This window comes from Rhyacophila brunnea, unplaced genomic scaffold, assembly GCF_057557595.1.
Source record: "Rhyacophila brunnea isolate RB1 unplaced genomic scaffold, BYU_Rbru_1.0 scaffold_23, whole genome shotgun sequence".
Lineage (NCBI taxonomy): Eukaryota > Metazoa > Arthropoda > Insecta > Trichoptera > Rhyacophilidae > Rhyacophila > Rhyacophila brunnea.
The window spans coordinates 29138178-29154690 of record NW_028232893.1 but is presented as its reverse complement, the minus strand read 5'-3'; the positions used below and the strand labels follow the sequence as shown (position 1 = coordinate 29154690).

General features: G+C 35.3%; 2 protein-coding genes across 3 annotated transcripts in view; both read right to left on the bottom strand.

Annotated features, from left to right (window-relative positions):
• Window positions 1–16513, bottom strand: part of Indy (tricarboxylate transporter protein I'm not dead yet) — a 138972-nt gene that overhangs the window by 10843 nt on the left and 111616 nt on the right. Inside the window, exons 6-14 of one of the 2 annotated variants that reach the window (XM_085950581.1) lie at window positions 16234–16348; window positions 15264–15370; window positions 14079–14143; window positions 12462–12522; window positions 11414–11536; window positions 10912–11026; window positions 9783–9874; window positions 8608–8708; window positions 5554–5670 (exon numbers count right to left, since the gene is read on the bottom strand). In XM_085950581.1, the coding sequence (XP_085806707.1) occupies window positions 5554–5670; window positions 8608–8708; window positions 9783–9874; window positions 10912–11026; window positions 11414–11536; window positions 12462–12522; window positions 14079–14143; window positions 15264–15370; window positions 16234–16348 (896 nt within the window). The remainder of the gene's footprint in view (window positions 1–5553; window positions 5671–8607; window positions 8709–9782; window positions 9875–10911; window positions 11027–11413; window positions 11537–12461; window positions 12523–14078; window positions 14144–15263; window positions 15371–16233; window positions 16349–16513) is intronic. The other variant, XM_085950582.1, reaches the window with a different exon arrangement.
• LOC147069814 (uncharacterized) overlaps window positions 1–16513 on the bottom strand; it is a 570178-nt gene that overhangs the window by 522837 nt on the left and 30828 nt on the right. The gene's annotated exons all lie outside the window — the stretch shown is intronic.

Below are 16513 nucleotides of genomic sequence, written 5' to 3'. Positions count from 1 at the left end.
GAATTTAATACAATTGATATCATAATTATTGAGCAAAATGAAATTCTATCGAATAAATGCTCAGTTAAGGAGTTAATTGCCTTTGAAGTTTCATCAAGTACGTAATCTACGCGATGCCTCGTAATTAGAAGCTCTCACGATGTCGCCTGATCCATAAATACAAAACACGATTCATTTTAATCGAAAAAGTTAGTGACATACCTTACCTATAGTTTATGAAAATAAAACTAAACATTTGAAGTGTTATTTTAAATTAAATATTGGAGACATTTGTATTATTAATTTAGTTCTATCTTTAGTAATACTTCAAGATATTACAATATCATAATTAATCGAGGAGCCGTGTGGATGAAGGGCGTAAGTGCTAAATGACTGTTTTGAGAAAAACACATATAAAACATTTTGGTATTTTTTTTTTATAAATACACCAATACTTGGAAAGTTAGCCATAAAGCGAAGTACCATATAAAAATCATTTATTTCCACAGGATCGATTGCAATTTTAGAAAACATTTAGACAATCCCAAATATTATTTATTTCAAAATCACTATTCCACTTTAAAAATTAATGTATTCTTCATCGTGATAAATTTCAAATTCTTCGATCCAAATAAGAAAGCGTTCTCGATAAATCTTTCAAGGTTAATTGAAGATCAAGTAGTCATGTATCATTTGTTGAATTACGATGTAGGCGTTCATATTCATGACTTGTTATCGTTCTACATCCGTTGCAAATATTACATAATATTTTTTCAAGATGTTGAAGCGTATGTCTTTTGGCCATAAGTATATCAAAAAGCCAAATGACAAGCAGCCCATATTAATATTTTTACTACTAACGGTATAAGTAGTCGTCACATTAAAATGAAATTCTCAAAACACTCACAACAGAATGCCCTAATTTTACATACACCCTTCATCCACCCAGCTCCTCATGTATTACTTACACAATAAAATAAACAATATTAAAAATCTGTAAAGCGAACACAAAAAGCGGTAGATCAAGATAATATCGTGAAACACAAGACTATTATAAAAGCTTTACTAAAATATAAATTAAACATTGCTAAAGTATTTCCATTTAAAAAAAGCGACAACACAAAAATACTTTGTATTGTATTCAAATCATTTGTCATTTTTGTGTTTGGCAAAAATCCTGGTAATATCACCGGACTCTTCGGGCCAGGATTAAACCGGTATTGGATTTCACAATAGCGTGAGTAATAAATCTTTGATATTTCCATCATCACCTTGTGTGTCTTCAGTCCTCTTAATCCTTTCCCAACTCGTTTACGGGGGTCATTTGCGATCTCTTGGGTATGTCGAGAAAGGGAGTAGAGGAGAGCTTACACGATGAAATCTCAATTAACCGTGAAATTCTCAAGGACAGACTACGTTAATAGTGTAAGCTGCCAATTCTTGGCGGAAAGACTTTGAATCAATTGAAGTAAATCACAATTATGCAGTATTTATTCCATATAATGTAATAACAATCACAACCGGTTATATCCGCTTCAATAGGACATTATCAACTGATATAAAATATACATTTGTACAAATATTTGTACCAACTAATTTAAAGGTAAAAGTTCCAATTCAATTAAGAATTGGGGTATTCCTTTTTAAAGTGAACAAATCCACAGTAATGGTAAATTTAATTGAATTACTTTGGAACACAGAATATTGTATTATGTTCATATCTTCAATAAGTAACTTTTATCATTAAATTTGTTAGCATAAACAATTACTGTAAAAATTATATGTTTGATCAGTTGAGAATATTCTATTAAAGTGGACGAAATCGTTACTCATTGTTATTAAAATATGTGGAATACGTACTGCATATTGTGTTTTATTTTAATTAACGTAATACAACCGTTCATTTTGACTGCGATTTGTATTCCCCCAAGTGACAAATTATTTGAATGCATACATTTTGAACACAAAGCGTTTATAATAAGCTAGAAAACTCGGCGGGTAGGTCATGTAGGAACATTTAAATATTTTACAACAAACAGGGGTCAAATATTTTAGCCTGCTCGGAGAAATTTCATTCAAAATATGACCTTTATCTTTCAGAACGCAATGTTTAACCGAGTCACTGTTTGTACACAACGGTGTGTGGAAAGTAAATGCCGGGTAGAGCTAACGCGCCATCCACGACATGCCACGCTGCTTCCAGTGAGCTTTGTGCCTAATGCTTTGGTTCCGGCACAAGTTGAACATGTTTCATGCTAAAATTGGTCATTACTATCCGTTCATAACTTTAGGATTTATCTTGACAATTTTTGTACATTTAATAAATTCATATAATTATTGTATGATTGAGTGAATCTAAAACTGTGTTGAAATGTTTTCAGTTTTTGACAGATACGAGTAAAAATATTATGATGCAATACATGAATCTGCAATGCAAAATTACTTGCAGCTAATTTAAACATCAGTCTTAGCTGTCTGTTTATTAATTTTCATTTTCGAGATAAGGTTTTCTTGATGGATTTTGCATTCATTTCACATTTCGCACCCCCGCAACTACACTGCCACAATCCAAAAAACGTGAAACAGAGAAAATCAGCTTTGAAGTTTTTACTTTTCACATTTTGTACTGTGTTTTCGAAGTATATTTAGATATTGAACGAATTTTTCGAATTGCATTTGATGACTAATGCGCCAGCTAGACGGCAGCGACTTGCCTGTGCGGTATAGTTTGTGCAAAAAATACGGACCACTTTCACAGCGCTTTTCAGTTTGCACGAGCTACAGTTTTGTCGTAAAGCATGAGCGTCTAGCAGGCGCCTTAGAGATATAAAATTTTCGCTTCATGTACTAAATGATAGTCTATGAAACGTAGTAAGTGCTCAAAACACAAAATTTTAGACTTGTGGCAGTTTAGTTGCGATTTGTCAAACACCTTCCCTTATCTGACATATATATTTATTATAAAAATTATATCAGTATATTCTTAGAGGGAAATATAAATCACAAATCTAAATACAAAACTAATTATTTATAATTAATTTTTTAGTCACAATTAAATACAGTTATTAGTTCCTTAAACTAAATATAATGCTTACTGGAATTTAATTTTAGTATCAATATTATTCATATTATTAATGTTATATTTTGAATAAATTTCCTACTGAGGGGACCGATTAATCAAACAGATAATACAAATCGTTAGGTGTTATTTTTTTTAAATCACGACAGGACAGGGTATTAGATATTTTTTAACAGTTGCTTGTAAGTATCACTTTGTAAATATTTTTTGACATCCCTGATTATACAATGATCATAATATTACATATTTCATCACAGTGTTGTACCGAATCTATAAATTATTGTAATATTCAATTGTGGAGAACCTGTTGGCTGGATGAGTCTGGAGGATGATTCTACATTATTTACAAGTTTATTTGTAAACGTTGTAACCGGTTATGGGAACGCTTCTTAACGTTTATGACCTGCGATCTAATTTAGGGTAATAATTTTGGTTAGCGACCCAAGATAAAATATCACGTACTGACAAAAATTAATTTTATTTTAATAATACTAAATACAGTTTTGGTACACAACGTTTGAACCTATTAATGTAAGCCTTGGCTTTGGATAAGCTTTGAGAGCTCATCAAAGTATTAGACAGGCTGCATCTTAGGTCTTCTTCTGGATGCAGTCTATTTATGGGAATAGGTTTTGGTTTATTCTCTATTACGGAAGCACTATTTAAAATGGCTGTAGAGATTATTGACTCTTGCAAACACGACTTTGAGATGCTGACTATAATTTAATTACATGTCGTTAAAATGACTTTCGGAATGCAAGTACTTAGGAGTGAAAAATATCTGTTAATGTATTCAGTTGCTAGGTAACAGTTTCCTGTTTTATTAATTTACATACTGCCATCTAGTGAGTAAAATTCAAACTATATATTATTTTAGGCTTAAAGTTGGCAAACAATACGGGAATTGTGTTATTTTTATTAAATGGCAACATTACATTCTATCAATTTATTAGGTAGGTACTTTAAAGAAAGCTAATCCACCAATAATTCTGGTTGAAAATTGAACATTTATAGGTCTACAGTGAGAATCAAAACATTATTTTTAATGATGACTGGTCACTGGCCATTCGCTCAATGTATTAGGTCCAAATTTGACTGTTAAAAGGCAAAACAAAAATATGCAACTTTGATTCGTCTTGCGGTCTGTCAAATCGGCACATTGAAAAGATGTATCCTTCAATGCTTTTTATACACGTATTAATACAACCCATCATGTGATTTTAAGTTAATCAAATTTTTAAACATTGTTTCGAACGCATTCCGGCCAGTGTTTTACCAATTTAGCCACCTGCACCTAATTATGACGAACCAAATAAAAAAGAAAACAGTTTATTTAATATTATACTAATGTATGAGGGTATTTTATAGAATTTGATTGATAAATTCTAAATTATTTATGTTGTGTACTATTCCGTTCCGAGCGGTAACGTATTGGTCTATTAAGTCGTTCCCAAATCCCGGATCTGGAAAATTCACATGTTGTTTTTCCAATATATGTTTGGATCCAGGGTATGGACCTAATAGGTCGAGCATGTGACTAATTTTCAGTTTTCGTAATAACAAAAATCTGCTAATACAACCTTCGCACTGTGAAGGCGCATATTTTCTTAACCTTTTCTATGCCTCACGATATTACTATGGCAGTATCCGACAGGCCGCAGATTTTTAACAACACACGTTGAATGTAAAGCGAAGCTCTTACTACAATCGCTGTAATACCAATAATTTGTGGCTTAATATTTCATAATTATTCAAACAGATGTCACTGTGTGTTTAATTTTTTAGATTATGCAAATCAATCGACAGTGGCTAGTAATTTGAATTTAAAGTCAGATTAGGTTATTTTAGAGATTCGGTACATGACACACTTTACTATAATATTCTATTGACAAAGATGATTTAGTCTTGATTATTTTGAGGATTGTTTCATTCTTTCAGGTCACATAAATGGATTTTCCAATATTCCCAAGTGAAATTAAATCGTCACCAACGGTTTTAAATAATAATATTGATGATTTCATTCTCTGGATTATAGTATTATGTGATGTATATTTGAATTTGTAAGATGAATTTTAGGGAAACCCTTTTGTATGGTAGGTGTACCTTTTATCATAATAAATAGAACTCGCGTTTATTGCGTCAGTATTTAAATAAATCACGTGGTCAGTATTTCAAATTAATAAGATAAATTAAAAAAAACGATTTTCAAAAGGACAAGTCCAAATTTAAAGTAAGAACTGAATAAAACATCTTCGTTCTTAATTATTTGGACTATTTTGTATTGTTTCTTCCTTCAGACATAATGTATAGGATTTTAGAAGAAATAATGACCGTTCTCTTATGGCAATACTGACGCAATAAACGAAATCCGATTAAGAAGCAAGTTTAGGGACCAAACATTGACGGATCGACAACAATTACGGCAACACTATAGCTCCATGATAATGACCATTCACCAGCCGAGGCTTAGCCAACTCCCCCGCGGCCTAGCATACCTGTGAGGAAATTCTTCTCAACGAGGGTGTCGACCTCCGGAGAGCCTTTATCGGCAGCTTCCTCCTTATCTGCCGCGTTGGTCCTGGACCGACTTATTTTCTGCTCGCTCTCTGGCGCTACAAATTGGCACTCTTTCATGAAAAGCTTTCCATGGCGAACGGAGCACGGGGCGGACGGTTTTACCCGACGCACGCCGATTATGTTATGAATGATTAAATGAGACGGCATAAGTGTAGCTAAAATGCAGCAATATAACCATGATATGGCCAAATATAGTCATAATACGGCAATGATAGTCAATATAAGATAGTATCAAGACCCACTATATTTAGGCCGCAGAACGAAACTGTGAATTTCAATCGTAGCGCTAGTTATTGCTTATATTTCGAATATAATTTATCGTCTCTGTTCTGGCAGAACACACTAACTGGAGAATACAAGTTTTGAGTAATTTGACTTTGAAGTTTTTAATATGTTTGAAATGGTTTATCATGCGAGTTTATTAAGTAATCGTAAAAAGGATGACTTTAAAATAAGGACTGTTTATTTATTAAGAAGATTTCCAGACGGTAAAGTTTGAAATAAGGAACATTTTGGTATAACTAACTCAATATGTCATTTTTTCGAATTAGTGTCTTCTGCCAGAACAGTGACGATATATTATGGTAAACTGCTTGTAGAAAATGATGATTGTTTCATATTTAAAGAAAGTGGTGATACGTTAAAAACTGTGCTGTGTTAAAAACTGTGAACACAAACATGGACCCCTTCAAACCAACCAGCCCCGCACCACACTCGGGTTTTAATCAAGCGTATCACGAGGCCCTATATTTGATGTGAAGCATCAGCAGTTTTTTTACGACTGAGAATGTCTCAGGAGTCAATACCCAAGTACTTGAGCGTGCTTTTGAAGTTAAGCAATAACTATCACTACCAACGGGACCCGCAATTTTGAGCCGCGGCCTGACTATGGACGGGCATGGACAGTAATAGTATAGTCATTATACGACAAAATGAAAAATTAATGAAAAAAAAAATATTACAGATAAAACATATTTTTTTTAAATTATGACAATAGTATGGCTGACTATTTATGTCATGTCATGGTTATATAAATTGATTGACAATTATTGTCCTGCAGTGTGGCCATGGCCAGTTATATGTTACAGTTAAATGCGATTGATTCAATGATGATGGTGGGTATTAATAATAAAAATAAATAACAACATTCATAAAATGGCCGGTTAAACAATGGCGGGTTTAAATTATTAGCAATGGAGAATCAAAAACAATATGGCTGTAATATAATCAGATATAGGACAGTATTGAATTCTGTTATAAATAACTACATAAAACACACAACGATTCAGGTAACAATTGGATCGTCTCGACACTAATTTTGATTTTCATAATATATGTTGCTAGTATTAAAAATTATAAGTAGACCAAAAAACATCTTTCTGTCAGCTTGGTGTATACAGAAAAACAGTCATTTTGTAATATAAACTATGAATTGAAGATTGTGTACTTCATATTATTATTGATGTCTCTTCAAATATTGGATAACGTGGAAACATTTTAATTATAATACATGAAGTTATGCGAAAACCAGTGAGCCTACTTCCGTGTTTCGTGACTTGAATGAAAGATCTGGGTTCCAAGATGATGAGTGTAAAAATAAATTTGTTAAAACAAAGGCTGAACGAGATACTAATGTTAAGATAGTACACCTAGATTAGGGCTATTGTACCAAAAACCCACTGGTTTAATTGATGATTTAGTTCCAGTACAAGTCGAACATGTTTCGTGTCTAGAATACATATTATTCAATCATAACAAGGTTTACCTTGACAATTCCTGCATATTTATTTTTATATTATTTAGTAATATATATTATTTATATAGTAATATAATTGAATATTTTTTGAGTTTGACTTAAATTATTGTTGAAATGCAGTTTTTACCAGAAAATTTGCCACAGATATTTCCGTATTACGAAATGATATGCAACTAATTTAAACATTAGTCATAGTGGTCGTTTACGTCAAATTCACTTTTATAGAGACGGTTTTCTTCAACGTCTTCGATTCTTATAGCGCCTGTACACGTGCATGGATTTACTTGCACGAATAGCGTGTATTTTAAACACAGAACAGATAATAAATAGAATACCAATAGGCTATTATTCAATACACCGCATGGTGAAGCAGGCTTTTGAATGTGTGAGTGTCCTACGAAAATGAAGCACGCATTATGCACGTGCAATAGTGTGTGTAATACACCAACATTAAATGAGCGTAAATGCATAAACTGAGAGCAGTTTTTAGTATTCGACTTTAAACGTATTCTAGACACGTGTGTAAGTTTAACCCGGATTCATCCTTACTCGAGTCGGTTACCTGGTATCGCCTTACCCGTTGTGTATTTCAGTTCCCATTATTTCTGAGTTCCCTGATTTTAAACTATCACAATAATAACTGTTTACACGTAAAAGTGCTCACTATCTCGACAATTTCATTCATCAAGAGTAAGCGAGACGCGATGTTGCCATTCTATGGTACTATTTGATAGGTCATGAAAATCGGTTAACCTCAAAATGAGCGGTATAGTTCGTAGATATCGAACAATTCTCAATCTTGCAAATTGCACAATAATGCATACATGTTTACATATGCCTTTTCTTGTTATGGCCGCGATAATACGTATTGTCAGCAGTAAATCCATCCACGTGTAAATGGGGTATTACACCGAAACTTCAACTGACTACCGCCTAAAGTTGCGATTCTACTCGTACAACAATCGCATCACGAGTATATCTTTTTCGTTATTCATTCAATAGTCCTATATCTTATTACAGTATGCTGGTTATAAAAAAAAATGCTATTCTGTTTAATGCAATTAAAATACGAAAAAAATAACAAACTTAGATTTCAGAAAGCATAATTATATTAAATTTCACATTCTCTATCAGATTGGATTAATTCGCCATTTTTAATTCAGGCCAGCGGTTTTCAAGTGCTATTTACATCAACTGACTAGTTTGAATGGTGTACCTGTTGCCCCGGTTTGGAAGAATTTGAGAAAGTCGAGCGACGCCGGAAGTATAAACATCATTATAACGATGAACATCGCCGTCACTGCGTCCTTCACCTTCCTGCAATTGAAAATTATAATTATTAATCGCACAGTACATGTTGTTGACGATAAATGCTACTTTTGGCCTGTTAAGACATTTTAAGCCCCGCATACTATCTCGCCAAATTAAAAGCACTCCTCACAAGACACTTGTAAAGCCAGTGCTCACCTACGCATCAGAAACCTGGACATTAACTCTGCGAAATGAACAAGCCCTGAACATCTTTGAAAGAAAAATTCTCCGCCGTATATATGGACCGATCAGGGACGGCACCGATTGGAGGAGAAGATATAATGCTGAGCTCTACGGGCTGTACGAAGATTGCAGCGCAATTCAATCAATTAAGATTGGGAGACTGCGATGGCTTGGTCATGTGCACCGTATGAATGACAATGCTGCTAGTGACTGCCGTATTCTGGGGGTACCGAATTGGAAAGCGGCCACACTGGATAGGGACATGTGGAGGGAGCTGTTGGAGGAGGCCAGGACCCACACCGGGTTGTCGCGCCCCTGATGATGATGCATGTTGTTGACAATAAAAAGGAATAATAGACTATCAATTAAAATTTTGTACGATTCCATTTGATTCGTTTTAACTACTAAGTAAAAGATCAAGTACATATATATTGAAGTGTTTGTAAAAACCCAACAATAAATAATCACTATTAACTTATTTAGTGCTAACACCGCGACTGGCGCGTTTGGAGTACTTGGCCATTAGATATAATTAACGTGTTATTTAAATGGGGTAATTAAAAGGTTAGCAGTGATTGTGTTAAAACATTCAGTAAAAAAGTGCATTAAATTGTGATAACTCATAAACAATGGACTAATGCTTAACCAATAAGGTCCATACTCTGACTTCAAACACAAACTGAAAAACAATTTGTGTATAATGCTAGACCCAGGATTCGAACTTGGCACCCACGACATTATAAGACGATGCGTAAGCTGTTCGGCCGTGAAATTAGCTAATGAGAAATGTATCTACCTACTTAAATGGAGCAGTATGAAATTTTAATTAAAATTTTATCAAGTACCGTCGGTTGATACTATCAATTTTTAAATAATATAAACAATGTTATAACTTACATATCCGTCATGACATCGGCCCAGCCAGGCATGAATCCAGGACTTCTCAGGAAGAACAGGAACACGGCGAGAATGAAAAGAAGTCCAGCGCACTAGAAATATATATAATCATATCAATATTACCATCAGCATTATGACCTTATATGGGTGTTCTTCGTATTCAGAAAACGTCTCCACTCTCCTCTGTCTGCCGCAAGCTCTCTCTACTCCCTCAGTGCTAGTGAAGCGGTGTCTCTCTTCTCATAAATGGTGATACAGTTTTTTATAGACATTCCAACCATCTAAGTATAGGCTTTCTGACCCACCTTTTTCCTTTCAGTCTATTGAGTGCTTGTGTATCATTCAACGTTGAGACATCGCTTGCTTGACATAATTGCATAATTTTTACGTGTGAAATGATATAGGGGTCTTATATATACAATGATAAGATTAGGACAAACTGGTGACATGAACAACTTCAATTACACCACTTAAAACATGGAAATGTAAAAGTCATACATACATAATATAGAGTTGGGTATTTCCCGAGAAAATCTCAATCTCGAGATTCGGGATTTCCCGAAATGATGAAATTTTGAGATATCGGGAAATTTAAAAAAACCTGTAAAAATCCTAAAATCAGTGTAAAAACAGACAAATTCCAGAAAAATATGATTTTTTTTATTTATGTAAGAAGATACACAATAGAAGAACATAATAGATGTAGGAAGACAAAAATAATTCAAAACATTACTTATTAAAATAGAATTTCAAAAAACACAGACTGTCAATCGCTGTGTCTGACAATCGCGTACGCTTTTGAGACACAAAATTCCCTGATGTTGCAAAAATTGCGCTCATTTTGAGGAAACGTTGGCTTAATTGTTTTAAATCAGATCAGTCTTCGAACGTGTTGTGTTTTCTGTCCACTTTTTTCATATAGAAAATCGTTTTTTCAATTAATATTTGACAATAAAGAAATCCCGAAATGTTAAAAATTTCAATTCTCGAGATTCGGGATGGAAAATCTCGAAAATTCCCGTTGGGAAATTCCCGAAACCCAACTCTACATACATATATATTACCATATTGAGTAAAATTGGACAATGACTATGAATGGCATATTTGTCGTTTTCCATGGAATACTTACGGTCTCGTGCCAGGTCATGGGTCCAAGAGCGACGTACTGGTCATCCACGACTTTCCGGGCCACTTGCGCACCGGTTTCTCCCAGATTTACATCCTTTGCATCTTGGCTGTTGGGCCTGTAATGTAAAAATTGGACATTTACACGCTCGTACCATAGCTGAGTAACTCTGTCATCAGATAGAAACTAATGTTTTTTTTGTGGCGCTACAGCCCGGAGTGGTGCTTGACTGCTGCAAGCAATTCTTCCATTCTCCTCGGTGTTTTGGTACCATTCTTCAATAATTGATGACTCCCAGAGCAGATAATATGTTGAGTACATTTTGCGAACCAGTATACTTGAGAAATATACTCCAGTAATGATATAACTATTATATTCGCAATGCAGATGTAATGACAGATTTTGAAGATATCCAATGCTGACTTTAGACGTCAGCTGAACCTTGTAACGTAACGAGCCTTGGATAAAATAGTCTTAATATTGATACTCTTAAGATTTAAGTCACCTGAACATGCCCATGTAAAGTGTTTGAAGGATGACCCAGATGATGGCCTGCATCACCAACATGGCGGGAACGTTGTACAGCATCCACGACGGAAAATCAACTTGCGGAGCCTTGGGGAAACGACTGAAAACCAATGAAGATACCGACATAAGTAACATATTATGATGATATGGTTTTTGAACTATTTGTTTGAGCTATTTACACATGTTTTAATGACACAGAAATAATATTTAATAACATTATTGAGTAAAATATTTAATGCCAGATGCAGTGTTGTAAATTCTCATTAACGAGCCGTAACTGTGACCATGGAAGATATAGTAACCAGTATGGATGTCAAATAATTAGCTCGCGAGCCTGACGCGAGAAGCTCGAAGCGCGCTAGTAGCGATCGATCGTTTGTTGGTTTTTGCCGCGAATCAAAGGGAGGTTTGCAGTCACTCGTGGACGTTGAATATGCTACTCGTTGCTCGCCACGAACAGTGAAAATACTTTGATAGTGTTGTAGTATACCTTTTTACGTGAACATGGCTGCTAACTGGGATGTGGAGAAATGCCTACTTTTGATTGATGTTTACAAAAATAATAAAGTGCTATGGGACCCAAAAGACAAAAATTACTCTGACATGATTCAGCTCAGAACGAACACTGCGGCTCACCATCGATTACATGGAAATCATTGACGTCGCGTCCACATCTAGAATTGGTTACAGTCACAGTTACCGGTCGCTAATGAATACACGGCTCAAAGTGACACTTAATTTCAGGCAGCCGAAATCGGCGGCATAAGTGCCAATGACACAATACTTCATGACAGAATTGATATTGGCATGCACGTCAGTCTTAAAATACTAAAATGATGAAATTCTTGAAATAATAAACATTGAAAACATTTTTTTCTAAGTAGTATTTCGAAAAATTCGAAAATATGGTAGTTTTATTTTCGTATTTAATATTTTTAAAGTGCACCAAAATGCCAGATGTGGCTCACAAGCCGTGATTTGCTGACACCTGATCGATGGAATTAAATATTTTCAATACAACTCACCTTTCAAAGATACCTTTGTACGTTAGATTGGTCGCTGTTCCTACCACCGTACCAATTCCACCTATAACCAAACAAAAACAATCATTATGGAAATATCTTCTACCGTCTCTATAACCCTATATTGGTTTTGCCCTCCTGTAGCATCTGCCTCCATCTAGGTCCATCTAGACGCCAGAGGTTTTTAAATCTAATTCGACACCATCCTTCCATCTTCTATTATGTCGCCCAGGTCTTTTATGATAGACTTATACACTATGTCATAGCCCCCACAAGAGGGGGGCTGACAGGGCTCTAGCCTGGGGGCCCGGCGTAGCAGGTCAACCAGATGTGAGGTAAACACACATCACCAATTTGCTCTAATAGTAAAACAATCGCTTGCGGCGCAATTTTACTCCGAAAATATGTAGTTATGTGTTACAATTTTTGATTATTGTGTGTTGATACTCGACAACTCCATGTGGATGTATTCAAAGACACAAAAAATCGATAAAAATACACTGAATACTATTAATTTTAGTTCAAACGCCATTTAGAAAATGCTACTGTAGAGAGTCACACTGCCTTTAATCTTAGCGATAGGTAGGGGGGCCCGTCAAAGATCCTGGCCTAGGGGCCCGCTTCAGGATGTGGGGGCCATGCACTACGTACTTCTATTATGGTATTTGAACGCATTTACTGAACAAATGAAGCATGGTTAAGTTGACAAACCGCATAGATATTAACATCGTTAAATTGGCATTTGCTATTTCCTAACGCAGTCATTGGCTATCACTTTTTGATATTCACCGTGTTTACTTACTTTCATGCAGGCATAAACGATTTTTCTGGAGTCTTCAACTAAATAATAATGGTAAAATGTCATATCACTGGTAGTTGATCAACTCACTGTGACAAATTGTCATTTCATAAACCCTGCAAATCGGCAAATAAATCTCATAGTAGAAGTGTGAAGCTGTTTTCAAATGAACCCACAATGATTCAAAGTCATTTATAAACCTAATCAGTAGACCGAGAGTTCCTTTTTTGATTGTTTAAAAACTCCATCCATATACTGATACCAAATAATATTTACTATATTATCATAATGCCTAAATCCCCCATCAAAAATCCTCCAATCGACAGAGTTGGGAATATAATGATATTATTGTAACTGTAAATGAGTCAAGGCTAGACCAGGATGCACGCACAGCGAAACAAACAAAAATAAAGTTACCGTTATCTGTTTTCTGGTCGGACGAAGGGTCGAGAGTAGGTACGGTACGGGCAGTCGTTAACCTACCCCGAGCCCCGAACGTCGCCTCTAAAAAAATACAACTTGCCACCTTTTCGCACCAAAGCATGCCTTTACAAAATAATGTTGCTAATAATTAATTGTTAGTTGTCAAGCGAAATATACTGACGTAATAAATACTTAATGTCCCTGAATCAGTGTTTTTAATAAGTGGAAAAGTGTAAATCAACACCCTACGTGAACCCATACCCATCAATACCTACAAGAATATTTTCTTTAACATCTTTGGTATTAAACCATTTGATCAACCCAAGAGTTGAGAAGATTAAATCATCGTCAGATTTGTATTTCCTAATTAGAGCTAGTGCAAAATTCTATATATTTACCAATTGAAGCGGCATAGGCGATGCTCAGGAAATAGCAGATTGTCGTTTTGCTGGGAGTCGGTAATCTGTGAACAAAATCAAACAATATCATGTCATGAACCAACACGGAGTCTTAATACTGATGAACATGATTGCGGATTTGAATGGACTGTAAAGTAATTCCCACAGTGGGGTTTTATTTTTAACATACACAAAGAGTTAGGGACATAACCCACTGACGCGACATGCAGCGCGCGGTTAAAATTTGTGTCTTTAAATGGTGCAAAACACACTGATGCGGCACTGAATCGCTCTTAGAAAAACACGAGCGACAATGCCGCGTCGTGTCAGTGGGTTATGGCCCTTAATAACATGGATTGTTATACTGGTAAAAAATATAAATAGTCTAGCGGCATAGCAAAGTAAAACCATGAACTCTGACGGATGGGTATATTTTAAGGGTAATTTTTAAAAAGCCACTATGTATTTTCCAAAATGGCGGCCAAAATTAAAATTTTTTAATAATTACTTTTGTAATTTGGAACCCTATAAAATATCAAGATTGCGGCCAAAAAATCACGTTTTTAATATGCGGGATTGTTTAGTGGGTCCAGTGTTGCCATCTTTTTCTATGCTGATTATAGTACAAAGGTGTAAAAATTATAGTATTTCTAAAAAAATATATAGTACAGGAACATTTTTCGTCTTGAATCCTTTAAAATTATAGTATTTTGGTATATTTGGCGTAAAATTATAGTATTTTACATATTTCGCAGAATTGAAATTATAGTATTGTACTATAATTATAGTACGGTTGGCATCACTGAGTAGGTCATAGAATGAAAGGCGTGTAGATTTTATTTGTAATGCTATTATATAAGATTTCAAGGCATCAACGTATAAGTAAAAATTGACTACACCGGTTCTTCTCCCGTTAGAGAAGATTGCTGATATTTCAAAAACGGCTCCAAGGAATTCGTAAACCTGCTGCGGTGTCTGTTTATGATCAGAACTTTTCACTCCCACGATATTCAATTGACTTTTTTTATGCTTTACGTCACACTGATTTTTGTATTGAAGAATTTTTGTTGCAAGCGGTCCAACGCCATACAGCCTCTCTATTCTATGCAGTTCTCAAGCTACCGGTTCTAAGAAACACAAGGTCATATCGGTACAAAAGGGAATATATTCTTAGATGACACTTACACTTCATCTTCACCTGGTGGACCCTCTTCTCCTTCCCCTGTCTTCCCATTGGCTCCATTCTCCTCGGTTTCCTTCTTCTTACGAATGTACATGTTTCCAAGGCCTTGCTGTAATTCAAAATTATAAATGTAATTCAAACAATTGCTCCCGCATGCCATTTTGGCACCACTGCCGCATAATGTTTGATTTTATAATTGTCATTCGGACGATATTCTTTCGACAGACCAATAATACTTAACCTAACACGATCTTCAATTGTTTATCGCCACATTTTAAGTAATAAACATGAGGAAAGAGTGTTTAGTGTCCACTATTATTTGTGTCTTAATTTAACAGCATTCCTCCACCCTTCGCCGCTGCCTAACTATCCCCACGGGACAGCATTGTCTCTAACCATTAATCATCCACACATGTAATAAGTCTAGGCGGTTCAGACTGGGCAGATAAATCGTTACATGACGTGCATAGGCCTTTGGAGTGATGCAATATGAAATGGAAAGACGTTTACTTTAACAACACTGACCAAAACGGCTACTCTAGGTACACTTAACCATGGCCCCCACAAGGGGGGGGGGGCTGACAGGGCTCTAGCCTGGGGGCCCGGGATCAAAGTGGGCGGCGGGTAGACCAGATAACTGAGATAAACATACATCACAAATTTGCTTAAATAGTAAAAAAAAGTCACCTGCGGACGTGACGGTGCGATATAATTTTTGATAATTGTGTATCGATACTCGAGACAACTCCACAATTCAAGAAGATGCATTGCAATACAAAAATCGCTTATAATACACTGAATATCCTTAACTTTAAACATCACTGAAGAGCATCACACTGCCTTTAACCATAGCGATAGGTAGCGGGGCTCGCTAAAGAACTTAGCCTGAGGGCCTGCTTCAAGACGTGGAGGCCATGCACTTACGTGTTTTGTAAATACATATACGAAACGCAAATAACAATTTAATGGTACCTGTTCCAAGACTTCGAGAACGGCTTCAGTGATGGGTACCATCATCGTGACAGCCGCAGCGTTCGATATCCACATGGAGATGAACATGGTCACAAATGTCAGACCAAAATTTAATCTGAAAAATCAAATAATATACATTATTTTTTGTTAAATAGACTGAATTGCGAGTTACTATGGTAGTGCTAGTTATTGATTATTTTCGAATGTAATTAGGTAACTTCTTGTCCTTATATGAAGATTTTCAATCGTATATAGTGTTTTTTTAGCCTTTAGTTTTAAT